We start from the raw sequence: 26,983 nt of genomic DNA on the forward strand, positions 1-26,983 counted from the left end.
CCTTACAAGACAATTGATTAGATCACGCCTGTCCATCTAAATTGATCAGCTCAGCTCGGAAGTAAAAGGATGTCTCATTCCTGCAACTTGAGATCTCCTCTCTCCCCCCTGCATCCACATAACTTCCAGGTGAGATGGGTGAGCAAGTGAGGGAGGGAGGAAGCGGGGAGGAATGGAGGGAAGTGGCTGGCTGCCAGGACTTCAGGAATTTCACACAGAATCATCTGAGCTAAGTGACACCTCCTAGTCACCCCCAGTTCGTCCCCCCTTAATAGGGAATGTTTCCCTCCATCCTCGCCATCCTAAGGAGTAGCGTCCCTGCAGTGAGTCCGGGGCGGAAATTTCCCAGAAACACTTGCTAGACATTAACAAAGACAAATAGGACCATACTGTCCCAGCCTCTGTCCCCCATAAGAAATCACATTCTACCTCCCTTAAACAGGAGTCAGGTGGATTCTGCTTAATAATATTGACGCCTTTGCTTTTACAAGTCTCTTTTTCCCACTATAAATATATGCTCACTACTGAAAATCTGGGAATAGAGAGAAGTGCATTTTTTAAATTTTGATAATAGCTAATCTGGGAAAAGAAGTTTGAGCGACTGGGGAGGCAGGACGGAAAAGGGCGGACTGGGGCCACCAGCGCTGCTTGCCTGGGCAACTATGACGCTGTCTAAGGGGGTGATGCGCTCTCCTGACCCCCTACCCCGCCAAACTCCAATTCACTCCTCCCACTGCGACAGGAGCCATTTTTTGTTTTAACTCCATATCTGGACATTTTACTCTTCTGCTTCAAGGGCTTCTGTTGTCCACCAGGCTCTTAGGAAAAAGCCCATCTGTAATGAGTGCTGCAAGACCCCTCAGGTGCACCCCATCACCCCCTTCTTCATTATGCCCCTGCCACTCCGGCCCCCTTTCCATTCCTAGAACAACCCAAGCCTCTTTCTGTCCCAGGGCTGTCACGTGTGGCCAAAACCCTTCTTCATTTACTTTTTCACCTGGCTAACTTCTCATGTTTGGGGTTCCAGCCAAAATGTCACTTCCTCAGCTGAAAACCTTCCCTGACTCCCTCCCCAGAATGGGTTAGGTCCTTCCACTCTGCCTCTTTCTTCTTGGTCCACTTTCTGCAACTATAATTCTTTTCACTTGTAAAAGGAAAAGGTTGGATTTGCACACCCAACTTTCATAGTAGTGTCAGTCACAGTAGCCCAAAGGTGGAAACAACCCAAAAGTCCATCAATGGATGAATGGGTAAATAAAATGTAATACATGCATATAACGGAATATTAGTCAGCCTTCAAAAGGAAGAAAATCTGGCCAGCGCTCCAACATGGTTGATCATTATGTGAGTCTCTCGGTACTGTCTGTCTGTCTTCCTAACCGGACCCTCAGCCCCATGAGGGCAGGGACCTGATTCTCTTATCCACATGCTATTTCCAGCACTTGGGGTAGAGGAGGCTTTTAGTCAACATATGAGAGAAGAAGGAGATTCAGAAAGACTCGCAGAGAACAGACATGAGGGACCCCGGGGCCCAGGAGCCTCAGTTTCTGTTTCTTCAGCTCTCATAGGCCCCGCTGTCCACTGATTTTGCTGCCTGTCCTTGGATGCACGGACATGTCATTGCAATCACTTTACGTAAGGTGGCACAAGGGCCTTTCTGTTCCTGGAGTGCCGGAAACCCCCCTGGAAACCTTCCAGATGATAATAATGACAACAAAACTCATAGGGCCAAGCTATCATGAGCCCGGCACTGGTGTGTTTTTTAAAGACAATCTTCATGTCAACTGGATACCCTGTCCACCGTTCAGGGGAGAACCTAGAGGCCCCGTGAGGCCTGGCACAGAACTAGGAAGTAGCAGAGGTAGGATTTCGGCCTAGCAGTGCAGCACCAAAGTCCACAGAGTAACTGCTGTACTGCGTTGCAACTCCCCCCGTGAAGTGTGGCGTAAATGTTTGTGGAATAAAGATGCAGGAGGTGTGGGGTAGCTGAACTGAGAAGGCTCCTCTCCCCTCCAGGCTGCTGCTCTCCGGCCCCCACCTTCCCATCCCGGCTCCACCCCTTCACTCCCTCTGTTCTGGAGGAGGTGGGGTGACTCGTCTGATGGGCAAACCCTTTCCTCCTAAGCCTTGAGCTTCCTGCAGGTGGCATCTCTTTTGCGGCGCCCACCCTAAGGAGCCCTGCCCTGGACCAGGTGGGAGATCCTGTCTCGTTGTGGCTTCCGCGGGCCCATTTGACCCTCAGACGAAGCTCAGGTCTCCAACTTAGCCCCTACCAGAAAGAAAAGTGTTATTTCCATGTCCTTCCAACTGTGACCTTCCCAAGTCAGGGATTTTCCAAAGTTCCCATCCGGCTGCCTTCTGGCTCTGATTTTCCTGGGAAGAGCCCCTCTGGAAGGGCTCAGGAAGCTGACTGATGCAGGAGAGCGGAGGAAATGAAAACAGAGGCACCTGCGAGGATTCTGTTTAACATCCACAAGTTTCACTTTCTTTCTTTAGACGGGGAGTTTCAACCCCCTTTTCCCACACCCTTACTTCTCTTTGCTCCCCATGTGGATCTCAGCACTGCTTCTCTCCCTCCCTCCCGCTCCAGCCCTCTTCTCCCCGCCTCCCCACTCCGTGTTCTCTCTCTTTCCCCAGTGACAGTAGTGGGCACCTTGACCTTGGAAGCAGTAGTCCCACCCTTTTGTCTCCTTTCTCTTCTTGGGTAGGCAGCTTTTCCAGGATCGACGCCAAGCCTGCCCTGCAGACACCAAACTTTTTTCTCTTTTTCAATCCAAACTCAGAAGTTATCTTCCGGGCTTCCCTGGTGGCGCAGTGGTTGAGAATCTGCCTGCCAATGCAGGGGACAGGGGTTCGAGCCCTGGTCTGGGAGCCGGTGAGCCACAACTACTGAGCCTGCGCGTCTGGAGCCTGTGCTCCGCAACAAGAGAGGCCATGATAATGAGAAGCCCGCGCACCGCGTTGAAGAGTGGCCCCCACTTGCCGCAACTAGAGAAAGCCCTCGCACAGAAACGAAGACCCAACGCAGCCATAAATAAATAAATAAATAAATAAATAAATATTTAAAAAATAAAATAAGTTCTCTTCCGCGGGGACGGCCAGCATCCCGAGCCTCCGCGAGGAAGCCGGCGCCCCCTCCCGGCCGGCCCGGGATCTGCGCTAGTTTTCCAGCCATTGCTGCTCCCTAACCCTCCCCAACGCACTTCTTTGGTCAGTTCAGGCGGCCGGCTCTGTCCTGGGCACTCGTTGAGCCAGTTGCCTGGCTGAACTGGTTGCCTCCTCCTCGGCCTGAATCCCCGCCCGCACGTCCACATCTTTGACCGCTGCTGCGGCCCCGAAGACCCCTGCGCCCCGGTCGGAGCCACGCTTCCTTCCTCTTCGCTGGGGCTGGCTCGTGCCTGCATGTGACACACAGCTTCCCGGGGCACACGTCCCCTCCGGGACAGCTTCCCGAGACCCCTCCTCCTGCCCCGGCATCGCACACGCTCCACCCGCGCCCCCATGGGACCCCCTTCCTAAACAAACTGCCCTCCGCCCCCCAGAACTCCACCCTGAAATGCAGCAGCCCTCGAGGGGCCGCTCCCTAGCTGCTCCCCACCGGCCCGGAGGCTCCTCCTAGCTCCCCGGACGCGCCCGCCATCGGACGCCAAAGGCCCCGCTCCTCCGGGGCGCGCGCCGCCCAGCTCCGCCTCTTCCCAGCCACCCAGGTACCAGGCGTGGCCGCCAGGTGTCTTCCCTGTGTTCAGCCTCGTGTGCTCAGGCCCCTGGGTGACCCATCGCACTTCCCCACCTCACAGACCCCCCAAGGACCCCTGCTGCCCCTTCGCCTCGGCCACCCACCCACCCCCAAAGCCACACCCCGGACCTTGTCCTCACCCAGAAATGTGCTGCCTTCAAATCCTGGATTCCAGCTTCTGGCCCCGGGAGCCGGCTTCCGGGCCCTCCGGCTCTCTCTCCCTCGCTCCCCTCTCCAGGCCCGGAAAGGCCAGGGCACACCCCGCCCCAGCCCCTCGGGGCACCGGGCCCTGGCGGCCACGCTTCCCACCTCCTTCACGGGACCCCAGGTCAGCAGGTGAACTGACTTCTCAGAGCCTCGTGGGCCCTGCCGCCCACAGACGTGCCTGCACATCCCCCAGGCGAGCGGAAACCTACATGCAAGAGCATACGGGAACCTGAGGAAAACCCGGCTGTGACACGCGTCAGCCTCGTCACCAAGGCTACCAGCTCACTTGACTCCTCAAACTACACGTCCCCCCTTGAACCTGGCGGATCCCTCTGCCGCCCTTCCCCACGCTAGCCTCTTCCCCAGTGCCCGACCAGACCTCCACCCCTCCCGTTTCTGTAGGCAACGCGGCTGGAGGATTCTGCCAGAGAGTAAGGGGTCATTTCTCCTGTTCAAGGCCACCACCTCCAGCTGTGTGTGCTCTTTTTTTTTTTAATTAATTTTTATTGGAGTAGAGTTGATTTACAGTGTTGCGTCAGTTTCTGCTGTACAGCACAGTGAATCAGCTATGCATATACAAACATCCACTCTCTTTTAGATTCTCTTCCCATATAGGTCATGTGTGTGCTCTTGAGTCTGTTTCCTGCTCTCTCCTTCTCGACCCTGGTCCATCCTGTCTCTCTGTCTCTGTCCCTGTCTCCCTGTCTCCTTCTCCCTTGGCTACTGGGCTTGCCAAGAATAGCCTGGTGAGACCAGTGATATGAGTCCAATTGTGTCCCCGAAAAAGATAGGCCCAAGGGCTTCCCTGGTGGCGCAGTGGTTAAGAATCCGCCTGCCAACGCAGGGGACACGGGTTCAAGCGCTGGTCCAGGAAGATCCCACATGCTGCGGAGCAACTAAGCCCATGCGCCACAACTACTGAGCCTGTGCTCTAGAGCCTGCGAGCCACAACTACTGAGCCCGCGTGCCACAACTACTGAAGCCCGCGCGCCTAGAGCCCATGCTCCCAACAAGAGAAGCCACCACAGTGAGAAGCCCGCGCACTGCAACGAAGAGTAGCCCCTGCTTGTCGCAACTAGAGAAAAAAAAAAGCTCGCGCGCAGCAACGAAGACCTAATGCAGCCAAAAATAAATATAATTAATTAATTAATTTTTAAAAAAGAGAATCACATTGAACATATTAAAAAAAAAAAAGATATGCCCAAGTCCTGACACCCACTACTTGAGAATGTGACCTTATTAGGAAACAGGGTCTGTACAGAGAAAATCAAATTAAAATGAGGTCAGATGGACCCTAACCCAATATGACTGGCGTCTTTATAAAAAGGGGAAATTTGGACGGAAGGAAGACGATGGCCATGGGAGCAGAGTGATGCGTGTACAAGCAAGGGGTGCCCAGAGTGCTGGCAAACACCAGATGCTGGAAGAAGCAAAGAAGGATCCTCCCCTAGAGCTGTCAGAGAGAGCGTGGCCCTGGCCACACTTGAATTAGGACGCGTAGCCCCCAGAATGCGGGCAGGGCATTTCCGTTGTTTTAAGTCACCCAGTGTTGGTACTTTGTTACAGCAGCAGCCCTGGGAAGGTCAGACAGCTGGGGAGGCCATGCCACGGTCAAGACCATCAAGTAAAGGTTCAGGATGCGCTGGTGGGCTCTTCAGACTATTTCCCAAGGGTGACTCACAGCTCCCTGGAGAGAAGCAGGCTGGGACTCAAGGGCCTGGGCTTTCTTTTCCTTTCTTCTGTGTTTCCAGAAAGCCCTTGGAACAGATGTAGAAACAGCTCTTTCCATCCAGCCTGGCATCTTGCTTCCAGAGGCAAGAGGCTGAGCAGGCCAGCCCGTTAACATTTAAGCAGCCCTGGGCACGGTGTTCTCATGTGAAAACTGGGGCCTGGCAACTGGCCTCCTCCCAACCCCAATTCCCCATCCCCCTATGCCCCCCAATCTCCCCATCGCCCGTCCCCCCCAGGCCTTGAAAGAGGTCTGAATTATATATTCAGTCAGTATTCGTCGCTCGCTGTTAGCACTTGGGAAGCAGGGACCCTGTCATATTCATCTTTCTGGTCTGGGGCTCTGCTCCTAGGAGGAGCTCCCCAGGTGTTTGGTAAAATGAATTTGTAAAGCAGCTGTTGAGTCATCCGTCAGGTCCACCAGGTCCACGTTGGAGCAACATGACACAAAGGACCTTACTCAGGGGAGGGTTTCCAGCCACCTGTTCTATCAGGCTCCTTCCAGCAGCCCCTGGCAGTAGCCGTGTGATAACAAGGATCCCAGAGTTTTGCAGGAGACCCACACCCTCTTTTCTCCCAAACTCTCACCTCCCGGCCTCCCAGACCCAAGGCAGGACCGGAGGGAGCGGATGCTGATGCGGAACATGAGCAACTGCGCTTTCAGGTGACCTGGCTGCCGGAGCATCTCCAAGCCAGCGCCTGACAGGTAAATGCAAGGTGCTTTCCGTGTTCCCAGGGCCACGGTGGGGGCAAAGTACCCCGATGGGCGGGACAGAAGCGTGGAGGGTGGAGGAACATGAGTGGCCTCAGGTCACATCCCCACACGGGCCATACAGAGCCCTTGTCTTGGTCTCTCGGTGTGACAGCAGTTCTGCTCCCGCCTGGAAAAAGCTTTACCGTATTTACATGTGATAAGGACGTTGCCGTATTTACAAGTGGTAAGTGCCACCACCGACTGGTTGAATGATTGAGGGCTGAGTGGGGATCCCATAGATCCTTAAGCATTTATTGAGCCCTTATTATCTGCACACTGTGGTGGGGAATCAAAGGCAAAAGAAACAGTCACTAAAAAAAGAGTCAGCTTGTATCAGGGAGCCAGGACTCACACAGACCAGCACAAACGGTGTAGGGAAGAGGGGTTGGGGGCGCAGCCTTTACAGCCAGACTGGGTTCTGGTCCCAGCTCTGCCACATCCAAGCTGTGTGCCCTGGACACATGACTCAACCTCTCTGTGTCTCAAGTTCTTTAAAGGTAAGATGGGAATGATACTAATCACCGTACCCACTTCGTTGACTGAATAGAATATGCGTGCAGGACTTAGTTTCTGGCACTTTACCAGTGTTAACTGTGGTAGTGATGATTATGATTGACTATACTGTTAAGTGAGATATTATATATAAAGTGCTAAGCAGTGCCTGGCATTTATGAAACACTCAGTAATATTAATTGCTATTACTATCATTTTTATTTTTACGTTCTGAATTAGTTTTCTATGGCTGTATTACAAATCACCCCAGAACTTAGCAGCTTAATACAACAAGAAACATTTATTATCTCACTTATTATTAGTTTCTGTGGGTCAGGAATTCGGCAGCCACTTATAGCTGCCTGGTCCTAGCCCAGGATCTCTCAAGAGGCTGCAGACAAGCCATTACCTGGGGCTTGACTAGGATCTGCTTCTCAGATGGCTCACTCACGAGGCTGGCAAGTTGGCGCTGGCTGTTGGCAGTGGCCTCAGTTCTTTCCCACGTGGACCCCTGCATGGGGCTGCTTGAGAGTCCTCACAATATGGCAGCTGGATCCTTGCCTGCAAAATAATCCAAGAGAGCAAGGCAGAAGCCACAGTCTCTTATTGTTTTTTATTGAGCCACAATAACCTACTAGTTATGGGGGTTGACCCTGTTCATTTTGGGAGGGGCTACACAAGGGTGTGAACACCTGGAGTAAAGACTCATTGGAGGCTGACCACCACCATGTCCTAAATTGTGTGGTAGAGACTATAACTTCCATAGGAGTTCAGATGAGAGGGAGAAAAATGAAGGTAAGAGGGCTTAGGGAATGCATGGATTTTTTTACAGCTAGATCTCGAGGGGTGTCCATCACCACTTCTTTTTCCTCAAATTCCTTATTTCTGTGACACTTGGACAGAGAGGAGGGTAGGACTTTGATAATCAGAAGGGCAAAGGGGAGACAGGGGAAGTATGAGGAAAATTTAAAAAGAGGTTTTTGCAGGGATTTTGTTGAGAATGTGACCTTATTAGGAAACAGGGTCTGTACAGAGAAAATCAAATTAAAATGAGGTCAGATGGACCCTAAATCCCAAAATAAGGGACCCTTATCCCAAAATAAGAGGGATTTATTTAAGGGGTAGTAAAAAGGAGTAAAAGGGATAGTAAAAAGGAGACTAACATTGGGAAGGAAAAAACTCTAGAAATAGGGTGAGAGAGGCAGCCTGGGCTGCCTTTTGCCAAGAAGAGTCGCAAAAGCCAAGTAAATAGACATAAACTAGCTGGAGTAGAAAGTAAACGTTAAGGGCATAAGGCTTTGGAGAAACATTTTCAAAATGCTTGCAGGCTTGTTTGATGTGGGAGATTTGAGGCTAAAGAATTTTCAAAGGTGAAGAATGTTCTCCTCTAAGGGGGCATTCCCTTCAATGCAAGCATGGCCTGGGGGGTCAAGGCAATACCAGGAACCGGACTTTAATAGCTTCCTTATATCAGGGTAGGAAGCTCAAGTTGATAAGAAAGTTGGAATCGAGCATCCCAGCTGGAGGGGGAGCCTCCCCAAAGGAAACGTTGGAGTGGGAGATAGTCTATGTTTACACAGTGCTCGGGCCATGCCTGCAGTTTACACAAACTGCATCCTCTGCCCGCCTGACCTAGAAGAACCCACATCTGGTGCCCAGACAGTGCCCGGAGGAACTGCCTGCCCAGACCCAACCAGCCCGTGAGCGCAAAGCTGCTTGGACGCGCCTGGGGGCGAGGACCGCTCTGCCCACACTGGGGCCATGACGGTCACGTACGTGTCCCCTTCGTGTCCCACACAGAACTACCTGCAACCCCTCCAGTTAGGTTCCTTCATCAAGACAATAAGAAAACCTCAGAATGCCCACCTTCCCGTTTTCCCTCTTCCCTTTCCCTTCTTTTAAAACAACTCCGATCCCATTCAGCTGCTTTCCGAGGCCCCAGCCGAGCTCCCAGGCTGGTAGATGTGCTCTAACACGTCAGCTGTCCCTGTTCCCCACTCAGCACTGTGGTGGCTAGTTGGCCACTTGGCCTCGCCCACTGCAACCTCCCCGTAAACGCCCTCCCCTTCGCACCCCACAACACGCGGCACAGTGCCCGGCCCACGCAGACGCTCCCCACGTGTCCAGACACGGCAGTGCTGGGCTGGCTTCACCCCCCATAGGTCAGTCCCGCCCTGTGCGCCAGCCGCCACAGGCTTGCTTTTTGACCTGGACCATCGGCAGGAGGAGACTGGACATCACGGTGACTCAGGCCCCGGGAGGATTAGAGGAGCCCGGGGGGCGCGGAGGCGCGGGGGGCGGGGCGCGGAGCGTTGGGGGGGCGTGGAGGAGGGGGGGCGTGGAGGAGGGGGCGCGGAGCGTGGGGGGGGCGCGGAGGGGGGGGCGGAGGTAGGTCGGGGAGCTGTCCTTTCCCTTACAACACAGCAAAGCCTCAAGTCACGTTAGAAGTCATGCTTTCCCGGGGAGGGTATGAGGGGGATGAAAAACTAGCTAGGGAGCCGCTGCAGCCTCGACTTTTCCTCCAACATCTGAAGTCTTTAACTCGGCTCCAGCCTGGACCCAGCACCTCAAGGAGTTCCCTAGAATTAAGGAGTGTCTTTCACAATCTCAGAGACTCTGGGCAAAGTCCAGGGTCACCGTGTGATTCAGAGGGTGGAGTGGATGTTATAAATCATATATTTGCTTAAAAAAAAAAAACAACATAAAAAAAAAAAAGAACAACAGTCTCCTGGGCCTGGGCTCAGCCATTTGTCTTGGGCAGTTGCTTTCTGATGGGCAGAAACACCCTGGTTCCTTAAACCTCTCAGGGTCAAGCCAGTCTCCCAAGCAGGCAAGCGGTCCCCAAGCCTGCCAGCAATCTCCGCCTCTGTCCTTGCCGTCACACTAAAGAGGCTCGTGGCTTTCCAAGTCCTGTGGAGGCTGGCTCTGAGGAGTCTCCGGACGGTTCCGTTCGCTCTCACGCCAGCCAGGTACTGTCACTGCACACCTGAATTACTGCAGCCACCTCCAAGCTGCTCTTCCTGGCTTGTGCCCCCTCTCTCTCGTCCCCTCATGGACACCAGCGCCCGGTGCACCAGCCTAAAACTGCACATGGCACCGGCCTCTGCTCAAGAGTATTACCGTGCTTCCTGCTCAGCGACGGAATAAAATCTCAACATTGTGACCTGACACCACCATGCCTCGTCAACCTAACCTGGCTAATTCTCATCAAACCGACGGCTCCCACCGTGTCCTGGCCACATGCCGGGCACCTGCCTGCAACGCCCTTCCTTTCTTTGCAAACAATCATTCCAGGCTTCCGTCCACTTCCCATGGTTTGGCCCAGGAAACAGCCACTAGCTCCAAGTAGCTTTTGAACACTTCAAATGTGACTCGTGACACTGAGGAACTTAATATTAAATTTTATTTAAATTTTAATTAATTTAAATGTAAAGACTGAAAAAAAATTCGACTCAGGTACTGGGAAATGTTTAAGTATGTTGGGAACAATTTGGTTTTGTGACTCTATTTTTTCAACTGTAAATTTTATGAAATCTAAATACAGGCCAGATGTCCTCAATGAAGAATTTAGCATCTGAGTTGAGATCGCTGCAAATGTAAAAACACACACTGGATTTTGGAGACTTAGTCCAATAAATAAGAATGTAAGATATCTCTGTAGTAATCCTTATATTGATTAGGTGTTGAAATATTTTGGATATAGTGGGTTCCATAAACTCTATCGTGAAAATCAATTTCACTTTTTTTTTCTAATGTGGCTACTAGAAAATTTAAAATTACGTCTGTGGCTTGCATTATATTTTTATTAAACAGCCATGTTCAGAACTCTAGATTCCTGAAGCAGTGATCAGTAGAGTACATTTAAAACTTAGCATACACAACCTTGTATTTTTTTAAAATCTCTATATTTATATAACAAAATCATTAACCACTTTCAATCCCCAACACCTAGCAGCAAACGCTACATTATCTGACACCTATGTGGGCCAGGCAGTTTGTCAGGTTACTTTACACGTTACCATCATACTGAACCCTCTCAGCAACTCAGTGAAGTGTGGGCATAATTAGCTCCATTTTTCAGATAACAAAAGCGAAGCTCAGAGAGTTTAGGTGGTTTGTGCCAGGATTCTCATGGTAGATGCATGAAGCAGCACAGCTGGGATGTGATCCCACCCCGGCCCGGCTCGCGCTGCTGTTCTTTGCGACCCCAGCTCACGTCTGATAGGAGTGGGCAGCCATGAAGGATCTGCTGCTGAGAAGGATGAGGGCTCAAGTTCTAGTTTCTCCTGGCCCACACAGGCAAACCCTGCCATCCTGCTTGCCCGCTGTGAGCGCGCCACTTGACTGATGTGCAGAGTGTGACGGTGTGTCCTAATCACCCCCCACCCCCCGCCCCATGCACACCCTTCGGCTAGTTCAAGTCACTTAACAGCTCATAATGTGGTAGTATCTGGCAGTGCCAAGTTAGAGCACGCGGCACGATCTGGGACCCTGCTTCTGACAAGCGGGGCTGAGCCATGAGTCCCTCTGGTCACCGCACACGACCCTCCGGTCCTGGAGGGCTGCAAATCCAGCTGGCCGCCATCAGAAATGCGGGAAAACAATCTGGGAGTAGGCAGATGGTGCCTACTGATTTAAATTACCTGCTTTTAGGGAGCCTTTAGCATACGACATGCTAGATGCTGAAGGTACCAGGGAAGTTGGCTGTGTCCCCTGTCTCGGGGGGGCCACGTTCTGGTGCAGCGGGTGAGGGAGGGGACAATTACAGTCCACTGTGACCAAGGCTGGGGTGGGGGATGGGGGGTGAGGCTGCTGTAGGACCTCAGAGGCCGGGTACCTTGATCAGCCCGGGGAGACTGAGAGGGGAAGGAAGGGAGGGAGGGAGAGAGGGAGGGAGGGAAGGAAGGAAGGAAGGGAGGGAGGGAGGGAGGGAGGAGGGAAGGAAGGGAGGGAGGAGGGAAGGAAGGAAGGAAGGGAGGAAGGAAGGGAGAGAGGGAGGGAGGGAGGGAGGGAGGAAGGAAGGAAGGGAGGGAGGAGGGAAGGAAGGGAGGAAGGAAACAATGGGCTGTGGGACGGAGGGCAGGGAAGGAGAGGGAGCAGGGGAAGGAAAAGAGCTGAGATAGAGGAAGACGGCCTGCGAAGCAAAACAGGGAGAACTTTGGGTGTTTTCTCCCACTGCCGGCCAGTCGACAAAAATGGCTGGCACTGGTTTGGGATGGGCATGAAATTCACCAAGAGAGTAGTGTGTCAAAAGAAACATCTCCCTAAGAAAATGCCATTATTCCATGAGAGGATTATGCTGGGAGATAGCGGGAAGGCTTTTCAGAAACACCCCTTAGTTCCCGGCTATTGATAAAGTGCCCGCTACTATTTGTTCCCTGGTTTATGGAGAAGATTAAATAGTTAAGAATAGGGCCAGGGAGGGCCAAATCTTTTGGGAACCCAAGACGTAAATGGACACACATCAGAACTCACTGTGCTTTCCCTGGGGAGTTAAATAACTCCCCAGTCCCAATTCCTTAATTGGGATTATAACAAATTATCCAAATGTCTCTGTGATCTGCAGGATTCTTACTGAGAAAAGCATCTAGGGCAATAGGTGTCAGTCTTTTAATATCTGAGCACGTCGCCCTTTCTGCCCTCCAAAAAGCACACACAGAGCTCCTAAGTTACAGAGGATGAGTTTTGCTTGCAGAGCCTCACATCCTGCCTGAGGTGGTCCCACGGAACCCCATGTCCCCTTGGAGCTGGCTTTAACTCCTTGGGGTCACTCCCTTTGCTTCCCCTCAGGCCCTGAGCAGAAATCCAGGGTAAGGGAAGAACTGAGGTTTGGGCCAAAGCACGTCGTGTGTCTGTCCTACAGAGCGTTCTTTGACCTCTTGCCCGGGGTGGCCTAGGGAAGGACGGCGACGCCCCAGAAGCTTGGCAGTTTCTGCCAGAGGAGCACAGAAGTCCCCAGCCAGGGACTAGCTAAGGGGTGACTTCTACGCGGTGTCTCGGCCGAGCATTCACGTTTCCCCGTGGGGACCCAGTTCAAGGGCCTGGGGAGTTGGAGGTTTCTGAGGTCTAGTTTAGGCCCCATGTCTGTAAAATGGGGCAATTTAGATGGTATCTCATTATACCCTCCCAGCCAGTACTGCCCTAGCTCCGGGCAAGAGAAGCCCCCTGGCCCCCGACCTGTGCTTTAGAAGGTCCTGCTCTGACCCTCTTCTGCTGCAGTCCCTACTCACAGGGTGAGGCCAAGGGACCCACCCATAGCCTGTGCTCCCCCCCAGACCAAATGCACCCACCCCTAGGGCGAGGGGTGTCCAATGGAGGCTGCAGGGAGGGGTGTGCACAGAGCATGGCACGTGGGCTGAGGCATCCTCTCACCCCTATGACCTCGATGGCGCAGCTGTTGCTTTATCAGTTGGACAAGCAAATACTTTTGACAGAAGGAAACATGGTGACACAGACTAAAAGCCTGCTCTGTCATTTTATATAACTCCCCCCCAATACTCTGAGATTATTGCACCCACTTTACAGATTAGAAGACAAAGCCCATGCTCTGAATGCACTGTGCTGACATCTCCACTTGAACCTCTGCCCTCTGGTTGAGGTGATTCCTTACCTGACACTCCTGGTGCTGGTGAAAACTAATTAACCCCGCCCTTCTTCAGAGTTCAGATTTGGGGGACAACCTCCAATATGCATGTATTTTTCTCACTGTTGTTGTCAACAGACCCTGTTGGGGAAGAGAGACATCAGCGTCTGTGAGTGAATCTTAGCACAGGAAAGAGAAGAGATTTTTTTTTTGTTTTCTTCTTTCTTTCTTTCTTTCTTTTTTCCTTTTATTGAAGTGTAGTTGATTTACAATGTTGTGTTAGTTTCTGCTGTACAGCAAAGTGATTCAGTTATACATATATATACGTTCTTTTTTTATGTATATTCTTTTCCATTATGGTTTATCATAGGATATTGAATATGGTTCTCTAGAAGAGAGATGTTTCAACCATAGAAGGAAGAGCTCAGGAAATACCTGGGACAATGTTCTGACCAGGACAATATTGCTAAACCTTCAGAAGGTTTTTAAAGAAGTTTGGTGGCTTCGTCCTCAAATAATCTAAAACTGAATCTCTCATGTATGGGCTGAGATGGAGTGCATTTGTTCTATAACTTAATCCTCAGGACATATCGTTAGGTATCAATACTCCCATTTTACAGATAGGAGAGGCAAGGCTCGGATGTGTTAACTGAGTTCTCCCCAAGTTCCCGTACTCTGCTCCCTCTCTGGGAAACGAAACGACTAGCAAACAATCTGATATGCTTCGTATGGTTTAACCAGAAAAGCGGATGACCTCAACTTGCTGCTTGAGGGACTTTTTCCTATTACCATTCTGTGTATTAGCAGAAAAAGGGAAAGCAATCACAGTACAAAACTGCTTGCCACACAAAGAAATGCTCCCTCTTGCTTTTATCTCCTCCCCGTCTTCTCGTGTGTGGGTCTGGCATAACCCTCCCACGGCTCGGGGACAGGCTGCAACTGAAGCGAGAGAGGGACCTCTGGGGCCGGTGCTCGTCTTCCAGACCTCTGACTGTGATTCTGATTCAGCAGTGGGTGCCTTTCCCTGAGTCCTGCCGTGAGCTAGCCCTCCTTTTCCTTAGCAGCTGACACAGGAGTTTGGAGACAGATGCGTTGATGGCATTATTTGCTCCAGGGAGCCAGGATGTCATAGTCTGACAAAGGCAACACGGACTGTTTCTCAGTGCCCCTGGGTGAGCCCTTACTGCATGATGGTCAACACGTCCTGGCATTTATACTGAGGCAAAGGCTAGGTCTATAGGCCATGACGTGTGATGATGCCCGGCCAGCCAGCTAGCCGGGAGCGTGGTTCCTGCTAGTACACGTTCCGAGGGAAAAAAAACCACGCAGCAGCTGGGCTGGGAGCAGAGGATGTTAAGATACAGGAATCAGCTGAGATTTTGCACACTTAAACTTCCTTGGAGAAACAGAACTTATGTTAGAGGACCTTTACCTGTTACTGGCAAGGGGCAGCCCACTTACAGGCAATAAAACATAAAAAGTCATCCTCATCTTGAAAAGCTGCAAGGGAAAAGAAAGGCGAGAGATTGAGCTAGGATGTTTTGAGTTTCCCAGAAAGAGCTTCAGATTTCCAAGCAAAGCCTTGTGTTGAGTGTTATATAAATAGACTGCCCATAAATGCGTCCGAGGCAGTAAGCAAGGTGTAAGCGTTTCTACGAGAGCTGGTGTGTGTCTTTCAGACACAGGCTTTTGACTCTGGAGAAGCTGAGTGAGGTCACAGCTGGTCAACACCAGCTCATGGATCTTTCTCGGAGGCTGAGAAAAATACAACCAGTAATTAAAATCATGTTCTCATTTAATAACAACAGCAACAAAACCCACCGACAACGCAATTCCACATGCCGAGTTTCATACAAAACTTTCCCCATGAGAGGCTTATTCTGGTAGGGGCACCATCGCATTTCATAACAAAAAAAGTTGCCTTTTCATATGGAACTCACGTTAAGGGAACATCTGGGGCTTCCGCCACCATGTAAATATTGCCAGAAGCGTGGCTCCTCTTTTCTTATTTCTACATCAACCACCTGGAACATTTTACAAACCAGAGCCTGAATTCCATCACAGAACATCTTAGTAGAATCAGCCTAAAAGCTGGTAAACTTTGAGGTGGCAGTTAGCCCAAAAGGGGCTGGAAAAACAGACCAAGCAACCACCCAACAAATAAACAAACTTAACTGTTTGTTCCTTAAATTTGAGATCTTAATACACTTGGGCACTCGGGGAACTACCGCTTTTCGGCATATCAGAAAGAGCCCTGGGTTCAGAGTCAAAAGGGGGGATTTCTTAGTTCTGGCTCTGCAAGTGGCCAGGCTGAGGGAGGCTGTGAGTAGTACATCACTTAGACCTTTCTTCCCTCAGTTTCCTCCTGCTCTGGGAGTGAGCTTAATGCTGGGTGTTCCTGTCAGGCTATTGTGAGCAGAGAATGAGATCAAGTAGGTCAAAGTGCTTTGCGGCAGTTAAAACATTACACACACACACACACACACACACAACTGTAAGGGATTTGTATTATGGGAGGACTAGGAATTCCCTTCCTTTCCTGGGACAGAAAGGAAGATATGAAAAATCCATGCCTGTTTTACCTGTAAGAAAGAATTAGAATCCACCTATTTATAACACTGATGATGAGACAGAAGACAGTTTAGTAACGAGAACCGTGGATGTGTCGTTATCCTTATTAGAAAATAAACACATGGTTTCACCATCCAGTAATGTGACTGATTTTTAAATAAACATATTTAAAGGGGTGTGGTCCTGTCCTGCATAGAGAGTAGTCACCTTGGCAGGTGAAACACTTATTTAAATTATATGTCCCATCATTCCAAAAAAAATTTTTTTGTTTTTAACTCTTCTTTTGGAATTGTTCCTAGAGCTTCTGGCACATTCTTTCGAACATGTCTGAGGGTGACAAATTTTTGTCCTTTGTGGAAAATACTGATTTTTGTAAACAGCCCAAAATTATTTGGCATGGAGTTTGGTAAACGGGCTAAGTAATGCCACTTTTTAAAAAACTGTGACTATAAGATAGGAAAACTTTCTTTCAGTTCCAACAGCAAGTTACAAATAGTTGGAGTTCCCTGGTGGTCCAGTGGTTAGGACTCCGCGCTTCCACTCTAGGGGGCACGGGCTCAACCCCTGGTTGGGGAGCTGAGATCTGCAAGCCAAGCAGCACAGCCAAAAAAAAAAAGGAACAAACAGTAGATTTCAGGAATCGACAGTATTGCTAGAAAGGATCCTTCATAAGGTGCCCACATTAGAGTAGAAAAGCCATCTGGAAATGCATTTCTACAATTTTAGTCACACCTTCATTATTTATCTAGCAAGACTGTTTGCCACTAGACTTAGAGTTTCCAGAAAGAAAAGAGCACTGCAACTAATTAACTGTTTAATCATTTTATCACAGCTCCTCTGGGCATCTGAACCCCTCATTTGCATATGGATTAACTGGCTAATACAGATGTTTCCAATGAACTCACATCTGGGTCTATTGAAAATGGAGTAGCCAGCCAATCCAATTCCAACCAACAAACTCTATATTCCCTTAAAAAGTTTAGAATTTTTTTGGTTATGAAACTATCTGAAAATTAGAATATCACTAATATCATTACAACGTAACCTGAAGCAACAGCTAGAGTGGATTTGCTTCTGGTGCAAATAATTTAAACTGTTAGCATTACTTTAAAATAATCATAATCAGGGAATTCCCTAGCTGTCCAGTGGTTAGGACTCTGCGCTTTCACTGCTGAGGGCCCAGGTTCAATCCCTGGTCAGGGAAATAAGATTCCACAAGCTGCACGGCCAAAAAAAAAAACCCCAAAAAACCATAATCACACTTTTATTCACTGAATATTGCACAGTGTTAAATGAATCCAAAGACTTTTATGGAAACTATTGTTTTCCCTACTTCATTTTTTTTTTATTGTGGTGAAATTTACATAACATTAAATTCATCATTTGACCATTTTAAAGTGTACAATTCGGGGGCATTTAGCACATTCCCAATGTTCTGTGAATGAACCATCACCACTACCTAGTTCCTAAACATCTTCATCACCCCAAAAGGAAAGCCTGTACCCATTAAGCAGTCACTCCCTGTTCTCCCCTCCCCCGGCCCCTGGCAACTACTAATCTGCTGTTTCTATGGATTTGGTTATTCTGGGCATTTCATATAAATGGAGCCTTACATCGTGTGGCCTTTTGTGTCCGGCTTTTTCACGTAGCATAATGTTTTCAGGGTTCATCCACGTTGTAGCATGTGTTAGTACTTCATTTGCTTTTATGGCTGAATAATTGCGTTGCATGGGTACACTACATTTTGCTTATCCATCCATCCATTGATGGATCTATGAGTTGTTCACCCCTTTGGGCTATTCTGAATAGTGCTGCCATGAACACAGGTGTACATTTTTTTCTTTGAACGCCTGTTTTCAATTCTTTTGGGTATATACCTAGGAATGGAATTGCTGGTCCATATGGCAATTGTATGTTTAACTTTCTGAGGAGCCACCAAACCTCTAGCTCATTTTAATGCTCACGTTTTCAAGGTGGCTTGATGACCAGACAGTTAGAAGCAGTTGGACAACTGCCGCCAGACTCCAGGCTGGGCCCAAAGAGGTGTCTTTTTTTCAGAAACACTGATTAGAGCAGCTGGGCTTGATCTGAGCCAAGCTTGTTCCAACAGAAGGTTACAGGCAGGGCTTGGAACAGCTTTCTCTGCTGCTCTACGTGTCACAACATGAGCTGGCAGGGCGGGAATACCTTCCTGCCTCCTAGGGATCCTTGGTTCTCCAATTGTGTTGCACACACTTCTGGAAAAAGAAAAAAAGATGTTACCTACCTAACTGATAGGCTTCTCTCTTCCTGCTTTTGTAGAATTCAAATTAGCATCTGAAGTCCAGGTAGAAATGGGTGTTTGGGGGCCAATGCTATACCCCTGTCCTGGGCAGAGGTCTGTCCTTTCATGGTTGGAGAACAGAGCTTCCCAAACACTAGCTGAGGCTACAGAGAGATCTTGCATCCCGGGTGGACTTTTACCATCTATTTTGCCTGAAGGCACGGCCTAGTGATTCTGACCCTATCAATCCACAGATACTGGAGTTGAACCGACCCTACTTTGTATATTGTAGCTTATCCACCCCTGTGGGCTTGGCCAGGACAACAGGAGATAATCCTACTGTAGGTATTGTTTACTGCAGCCAATTTACCGAGTCATGAGGCTCCTCAGCCATTAACCCAACCCGGCCAGTAAACTGATTAGCACTGATTTTTAAATTTAAACGTGTTCATGAGCCTCTCAGACTGCTGACCTCTTTCTCATCTCAGTGCCTGACACATAGAAGTTTCTGAGCCCCAGAAGCCCCAATCAAGGAGCATTAGGGCTGCACTGCCATAAACAGAGACCGACCCAAATGCCTTTTTCCACTTGAAACTAGAACACTAAGAGAGAAGAAGTTGGCTTCCGGGGTCCTTGCGATGCAGTCTGCCAAGCCAGCTGTCACTTGTCGCTTGTCTCCTGGCAGCCCTTCAGGTGTCCTGGCCTGAATCCGCTATTAAGATAGAAAAAAAGTCCCTTGGCTGGTCATATCCTCTGCAATCTGGCAGGAAACCTAAAATTTGCCGGCTCTTGTCCTCGGTCTGTTTGCTTATCTGCTTCCTTCTAGGGAAGAGCCTGCATCACAGTGTCCGGTGAAGGGGGATTTTCACCATGACCTCACCCTCCGGCAGCTACCGTCCAGATTTCAGCGCGGCAGCTCGGGTGGGAACCCACATCAACGAAACATCAACAATCGCTCCTGGCACATCTCAGAGGAACGGCAAGGTCTGAGAATGCCGAAGGGAGCTGCGGGTGGGGCTGGGGGAGGATGGATGACGTCTGGTCACCGTTCTGGGCTTGGGAGAGCAGGATGTCAAGGAACCCACTTTAAGAAAATGCACCAAAAACTTTCCAAGCTCGCGCTCGCTGTTTGTATAACTTCGAACCAAAGACTTCGAAATTAGGTGACAGCCGGCGGCGGGGAGTAACCAGGAGTAAGAACGGCGGGAGCGGTTGCGGAGCCCAAAGGGCAGCGCCCGCGACCTGGTCTCCGGCCTCCCGGGCCCTCGGAAGTAGCCCTTCCGCACCTAAGTGGGTGCAGCCAATTCAAGGGCAACCGAAAGTCCGGCTCCCCAGGTGCCTGCCCCAGGCGGAGGCGCCCGGCCCCGATGGAGGTCACGTGACCACAAGACCCCGCCCAGCCGAGCCCTCCCCGCGCGCGCCCGGCGGCGGTCGCGGGCTCGCGAGAGAACGTGAGTCTCCGGCCCGGGGCACGAGTCGGGGGAGCGGCCGCGGCGTGCGCGCGCGCCCCCGGGAGGCTGCGGGCGCGCGCACGCCCTGGGGCCACCGCCCCTCCCGGGCCCGCCCTCCTTCCCTCCCTCCTCGGCTATCCTGGCCCGCCCTGCCCGGCCCGCCCTGCGAGTCAGTCCGCTGGCTCCCTCCCTCCCCCAGCGCGCTCGGGCCGCCGCAGCGCTCCGCGCCCTCGAGCCGCCGAGCCGGAGCCGCCCGCCGCCCGCGGAGGAGGCGGAGGAGCCGGAGGGGCCCGCCGAGGCGGCGGCGGCGGCAAGATGGCGGACTTCCTGCCGTCGCGGTCCGTGCTGTCCGTGTGCTTCCCGGGCTGCGTGCTGACGAGCGGCGAGGCCGAGCAGCAGCGCAAGTCCAAGGAGATCGACAAATGCCTGTCGCGGGAGAAGACCTACGTGAAGCGGCTCGTGAAGATCCTGCTGCTGGGCGCGGGCGAGAGCGGCAAGTCCACCTTCCTCAAGCAGATGCGCATCATCCACGGGCAGGACTTCGACCAGCGCGCGCGCGAGGAGTTCCGCCCCACCATCTACAGCAACGTGATCAAAGGTGCCGGGGATCCCGGGCCCGGGGGGCCGGGGGCCGGTGGGTCGCTGGGCCCGGCCTCGGGCCGCGGCGCGGGGCCGGGCACCGCCCTCGTTCGCTCTGTGCCTGGCGAAGGACCGGGCCCGGCAGGCGGGAAGGGGGCGCGGCCCGGGGGAGAGGATGCCCGGGGGCGATCCGTTCCCTCCCTTGCCTCCCGGGCAGGGGGTGCGGCGGGTCCCCCACCCCCAACCCCGCCGCTGGCCTCGCCCCCTGCGAGAGGGAAGTGAGGCGAGCCGGGTGCCCCGGAGCGTGGGGTGATCTCTCCCGTCCTCCCTCCGGACGAGCCAAACCCAGACCGTCCATCCTCACCCCACGCCCGGGCGCTGCCCTCCCAGCCTCGCCGCCCCGGGTGGTGGGTGACCCGAGTCACATGGGGTCGGGGCTGCTCCCAGCTCCTGAGCCGGGGAGTTCTGGAACCGCCGCAGTCAGGGAACTTGTGCCCGAGACCCTGGTCGAGGGCGAAGGGTGACAGGTCTTGGGCCCTTTGGGGCAAGGATATGAAACTTGAGGGTGTCCTACTTACTGTGCTGCTATCAGGAAAGAGTACACCATACAGTCAGCCTAAAAAAGTTAGCGGTGGTTTTTCGCCCCAGTGTCACGGTCGGGCAGGATGTTTGCCTGTAATCACCATGCAGCACGTTCCACTCTCCTTTTGCTTAATAATTGGGGGCGGGAGGGAGGGAGTACCACACTTGCTTCTACTACTTAAATGAAGTCGTGTGTTGATACAAAGAATCTTTGGCCTAAATGTGATGCGGAGCCTGTACAGGTTGAGTCAATGAATTAGTGTTGGCTTAGACCATAGGCTCTGCTGCTGTTTGCGGGTATTTTTTAAATTGAGGGTAAGCTTTGTTCTCAGGTGAAAAACACACAAGAATTTTAGTTCTGGGCTTCCAAAGAATTACAGAAGAGGGGATTTTATTTTTTGTCATTGGAGCGATAATTAGCACTCATTTTTCTTACTAGCAACTATTTTGTACTTTATAAAAGGCATTTTGGCAGAGTTGAGATACAGAGCCTGGTACTTCAGGTGCATGAGGGCTCTCTATTGCATCTGGGTAGCAGTTATATAGGAGCTGGTTATAGATTTCAAGCCTTTCCAAACATCGTTTTTTTTAAGGTTTTTTTTTTGTTCAGGAAGTACTTAAGTCACTCTTTGGTGTCACTTTTTTTCTCCCGGGATTGAGTAGAGGAAACCTGCTTGGGGGGGGGGGGGTAAGGACGGGGGAAGGGCACTGGGCCAGGAGCTCACAGACCACAGCCAGCCCTAGTACCTCTGAAGTTAAGCTGTAAAAAGTGGTTGTATTTATCCTGTTTTCAAGTTTAGAACCAAACTAATTAAGGTCTCTTTCAAGGCCGAAGACTGCCTAGCCAGTCCTTAACCGAAGGTACCTTTGTATCCCCATGCAGCTGAACGATGCAGCTGAACGGAAGGGATTCTGTCAATGAATAGAGCCAGCATGTTAACTGATAGTCAGCCAGGTAAACACCTGGTTCTTCACGTGCACTGGCCCCTACGTGTGACCTACTTCGAGCATTGGTGATGAGATGCAGTCACTAGCCATCTGCATTTTTTGAGTTGGCGTGATCAGAAAATTGACAGCAAAACGGTTTTTCAGTTATCCAAACAGATGACCTAATAGTCCTGTGATTGTTAAGAGGGACGAAAGGTAACAGTTTAGTGTTAGAAATAATGGGTTTGATTTAATCTCTGTGAGTTGAAATCTCAGTTTCTACATCTTTTTTGCAGTTGGTCTTCCTCCTTCTAGGGAGGTCTGACTCCATTCTCGGCCTTACACTTAGTTGAAGCTTGAGATGGGAGACGTTTCTGAGCTTTGAATGTGTTCCTGGAAGACTCAGGGTTAAGCGGGGTGCTCAGGGACCAAGCAGATCACAGGGTGATAAGTTTGGTTCTTGACGTCTCATAAATAAATGTCTCTTTGAGAGACTCATAAAATCTTGCTTGCAGATCTTTCTTCAGAGCCTGGACATCAGGCTATGCAGCATAATTTCTTTTTCCTTTGCTAGTTTTGGTTCTCTTGTGACTGCCTTCTACCCAGGAGTTATTTTATAAATTAGAACATGTTAAAATCCTTCAGGAGGAGCAGTTGTGTTAATTGTATTTACTTTTCAAGGCTCTAATTTTATGACTGTGAACAACTGTTAGTTTTTTTTTTTTTTACACTCTGAGAAGTTACTCCTGTTTGTCTTGATGTTGGTCTCCAGTTTTGGAGGCACTAGGCCTGGAGTACTTAAGAAGTTTAAGGAAATAATACTAGAATCAAATCTCTGAGAATATCTAATGACTCCCGTCACACTTTTTTTTTTTTTTTTTTTTTTTAAACAAAGGTATGAGGGTGCTGGTAGATGCTCGAGAGAAGCTTCACATTCCTTGGGGGGATAACTCAAACCACCTCAATGGAGACAAGCTGATGGCATTTGATACGCGGACCCCCTTGACGGCCCAGGGAATCGTGGAAACTCGAGTTTTTTTACAGTATCTTCCTGCTATAAGAGCATTATGGGCAGACAGTGGTATACAGAATGCCTATGACCGGCGTCGAGAATTTCAATTGGTAAGAGATTTGGTTTTTTTTAATGTTGTGATTTTATTTTAACGGCATTTATTAATATCTGATTCTAACACACCTTTTTCACTGACTTCCACAATATAATGTATCCAGAATTCTAGCCTCAGAAACTTGGATTGCTCTAGAGATGAGCTTTTTAAACTAAGCAAGATAAAAGTAAGGTAAACCCCACAGGTTTGGTGAAGTTGTTATAATTAGTTGGTCATTTTTCCTTTTTGAAAGTAAGATCATAATGATTTTCTCAGACACTTTCAAATTATTAATTTTTTTCTCCTTTTAGAAGTAATCTCCTCCCAATTCCAGCAACAATATTGATCTTTCTAAAAAACTGACCTTTTACTCTTGGATTAAGAGTTCAGTAACCTAATTGTTCAAATGTGCTCTTTACCTTTAGTCTTTAGAGGTATTTATTTCATGATTTAGATTAATTTAATCTATAAAGAGGTTAAAATCCTTAATAATGTTTAACAGTCATGCTTTTTGTATATTTGCATGCTGTGATTTTTTAAGGCTTCTAAGCACATTTTACAAAATGTTCCTTCTTAAAAAACAAAAATAATCTGTTATTTTTTATACCTCTGTTTCACATGGGAATCACCTAGAATTTATTTTACATTTATTATATCTACTTTGTCTTAAACGAGACTCCCGTAAGACTTTGTAGCTATTACACAACATTGAAGAGAGAGTGGAAAAGGATCTGATATAGGTTAAAGATACAAAAATAATGATTGAAATATATTTTTTTAATCAAGTGTTCTGTAATTTAATTGTGAATGCTTTGATTGTATTCAGGGTTTTATTTGCCAAAGACCGGAAAGATCCCAGGAATGATAGCCATCTAGGCTGTATGCAATTTGGAGGGAGTTCAGATCTGAAGTGTTTTACTGTAATGTGATCAAAATAAAGTGACAGTTAAAAGTAAAACTGCTTAGAAAGTTGTTTGATGATGTCACTGGCATTAAAGCAATTCACATTTCTGGGTGTGGCTGCAAAATGCTGTGCAGCCAGCAGTCCTTGCTGTTACAGTTTGTGCTCAGCAGCAGTCTTGGCGATTGAAAGTTCTAGAAAACTGTTCACGTTGGCTCTTGATAAAACTGAGACCTGAATCTTTACTTTCTCTGAATTATGGCCCCGGTGTGTAACATACAGCCTAGCACTTGATTATGTATTGTCTCGTATAGTTCTCTTCTTTGGTGTGTGTATCTTGTCTGTTAATTTATCCATTAATGAGGGGCAAGGGCGATCTCACGTAATTGTTAAAATTGAGTAGCTGGCAGCATTATATGTTGAAAATTATGAATTAACTTGACAAGTGACTGCCATCCACTTCTCCGACTTGGGGTTGATTTTTGTCTTCCACACACCCCTTCTCATCTCCCTTTACCCTCCCTCCTGTTTTTAAGTGCTGCTTATTCTCTTCTAAATTCATTTTCTCAGCAAACCACACTTTTCACTATGAATTTTCTCAGGATGTTATTCGTCCTTCCAGGTCGGGGAAAAAGCATCCATCTGTAATAGCACACACTACGTGTTGATTCAGTGAATAAACAAACGGCTGTACTGTAAAGTTCTCTGTGGGGAAGTTCCGTAAGTCCATTTAATTGAAGTTGGACCTCACTGACACTTACTGAATTTGAACGTTCACATCTTACAGTCTCATGGTCATCGTTGTTGAGAAGGCATTCCTGAGGATTTATTCGCCATTAAGAACGAATGGGTAAAACCACTCAGGCTGAGGACCTGCAGGTTCTTGACTTGAGCCAGCTGATGCTTTCAGAGCAGAGAAGGCCTCACAGACAAGGAGAGACGAGTTCCAGAAATACTTCTTTTCTGATGAAAAGTAGAGACACAGGGAAAGAGGAGCAGGGAGAGATCTAGTTTTAACTGCTGGAGGACAGGGATTTTTTTTCCCGTGTGTCTCCTCGGCATTGTTAATGGTACCTGGCACAGGTAGTAGGTGCTCAGTGAGTACGCTGGATCAGTGGCTCTCAGGCTTCAGGATGCCCCGTGGTGCTTGGCGTGCTGTTGACCCTGGGAAGGCACTTCGCCTACTCCAGCTTTTCCTCGGAGTCCTCTTTGGTTCCTTCTCCCGCCCACACACACAAAGCCCCGAGTCCTGTCTTTTCTGCCCCGAAAAGTCTCTTGCATCAGTCCCTCTTTTCCACCTTTCCATGTCCTGGTACCTCCTGCTTGGGCTCCCAGGTGATCTTGTCCAGACACGGCCAGGTCTGCTCAGCAAGCTCTGCGTGTTCTCCACAGCTTCTGGAGCAGAGTGCAACCTCTCGGTGTGAGTCCGGACTCCAGCGGGCTTGCCTAGGATTCCACTGTCATTAGACCACATCACACACCCTATAACCTCTCAAATCCCACGTGCCCTGGGCTTCTGCATCCGTGGCCGTCTTCACAGAGTCCCTCTGCCCGGGTTCTTCAGGCCCGTATCTGGTTACTAGGTCTCCCCCTTCACTTAGAACAGCACCAACCAGATTTTAATGTGACTGCATGTGGTCCATGGGCCCTTTGCAGCAGATTCAGCCGGAATCGTTGCTTAACCAGAACAGAGCAGTTTCCTCAACTCCCTTCCTTGCCTGGGGAGCCTGGGAGGAGCCGCGTGGGCCGCATCTGTGGCAGGCCGTAGGCCGTGGGGTGGCTTTGCTCCGGGGCCACTGTGCCGCCGGCCCGACCTCTCTGCGGGGAGCCTTCCTGGTCCTCCCGCTGGACGGGGATGCCTTTCCTTAGCCTGCCTGCCTGCCTGCCGACCCCCGTCTAGTGCCTCACCCGGTGTTCTAGCTCTTTCGTTTGTGTTTGCTTCTCCCTCTAAAGCAGAATCTCCTTTGGTCTGCCTTTTTTTGGTCTTTTTCTGTCTCATTAGCATAGGGCCTGACACATTTTATTTCCTCATTTTTTTTAGACGATCTGAATTATAATATTCTTCTAGAAAAAAAGAAACAGTCCTCATTTTTTTCCTGGGAAACATGAGTGTTTCTGTATGCTAGTTTGTTAATTTTCCAGGAGATGGGAAGTCCTTGTATTACAGAATCAATTTTTCTTTTTTGTTATGTTTAACAATGTAGTATATTCTTGAATCTTGGATAGAAAAAGTAGTCATTGGGGAAATGAGAGGAATTAGCAGATAAAATAACAAAAATTAGCCTTTTTGGTTTCAACTAACCCTTGATTATTAAATTTATTAATGCAAATTTAAATGCAAAAAAATGGGGGTAGTTTTTAAGCCTCCCTACGGCTTTTTTGCTTAAGATGAATGACCGCCCTTTAATCAGTTTTTGGGACGTGGGTAGGGTAGTGATATCACAGCTTTGGTTTTTAGTTTTTAGCAGGCTGTTCGTTTGTTAGTAATAACTTTGGGTGCAAACATGAATGTTTTCTTTCCCTAGTTCCCAAAGGCAAACATTTCCTTTTCTGGTTAGTCTCATTGTGGGTAAGCTAAATAGCTTACTGTGGAAAAAGAAAAGTCTAAAGATTCACGTTGTTGTTACAGCTTATGGTGCCTTTCTCGTTTGTATAAGCTAGCACACTGAGGACAGTATATCCTAAGAAGTGGTCTCTTCTAGGTCTCAATTAAATGTTTGTAATGCTCTGCCTCGGCTGTACATTCACCATAGCCTGCCACTGTACTGAGGAGATACCCTCTCTTTAGAAAAACTCACGTGACGGTAACTAGGGAATTTGCTAACTTAGAGGACTAAAGAGATGGCTGGGAAACGATGCAACTGGGGATGTGTAGCAGGAGTCACTGCCGGTTAGATTGTTCTGGACTGTGTGACACAGTTACGTATTCAGGAATGTAAGCAGAACGCATAGCCCTGGTTACACAGGACAAGAAAGTGTGTGGCCCTGGGAGGAACACTGCTGCGTTCTGTACACACTGTAACGTCGTCGGCATTAATACAGCTTCCTGTGATGGCCAGGCTTTTCTTCGCAGTTCCTGTGACTGAAACCATTTTCTTTGTTA

The 26,983-nt window shown here is 49.5% G+C and overlaps 1 protein-coding gene and 1 long non-coding RNA gene across 4 annotated transcripts in view; one reads left to right on the plus strand and one right to left on the minus strand.

Moving 5' to 3' along the window:
- Window positions 1-7,235: 7,235 nt before the first annotated feature.
- On the minus strand, window positions 7,236-19,908 carry LOC118886325. The gene is made up of 3 exons (XR_005017712.1): window positions 18,338-19,908; window positions 13,528-13,641; window positions 7,236-7,478 (listed from the first exon to the last, which is right to left on the minus strand). It is a non-coding gene; the product is annotated as an uncharacterized LOC118886325 (long non-coding RNA).
- Window positions 19,909-19,919: 11 nt separating this feature from the next.
- The window catches only part of GNA13 (G protein subunit alpha 13), a 38,930-nt gene continuing 31,866 nt past the window's right edge, over window positions 19,920-26,983 (plus strand). Inside the window, exons 1-2 of one of the 3 annotated variants that reach the window (XM_036835909.1) lie at window positions 19,920-20,383; window positions 22,769-22,995. In XM_036835909.1, the coding sequence (XP_036691804.1) occupies window positions 20,101-20,383; window positions 22,769-22,995 (510 nt within the window). In that variant the 5' untranslated portion in view covers window positions 19,920-20,100. Of the gene's footprint in view, window positions 20,384-21,918; window positions 22,090-22,768; window positions 22,996-26,983 lie in introns of those variants that run through there. The other 2 variants (XM_036835910.1, XM_036835911.1) reach the window with 2 other exon arrangements.

This window comes from Balaenoptera musculus, chromosome 20 (assembly GCF_009873245.2).
Source record: "Balaenoptera musculus isolate JJ_BM4_2016_0621 chromosome 20, mBalMus1.pri.v3, whole genome shotgun sequence".
Lineage (NCBI taxonomy): Eukaryota > Metazoa > Chordata > Mammalia > Artiodactyla > Balaenopteridae > Balaenoptera > Balaenoptera musculus.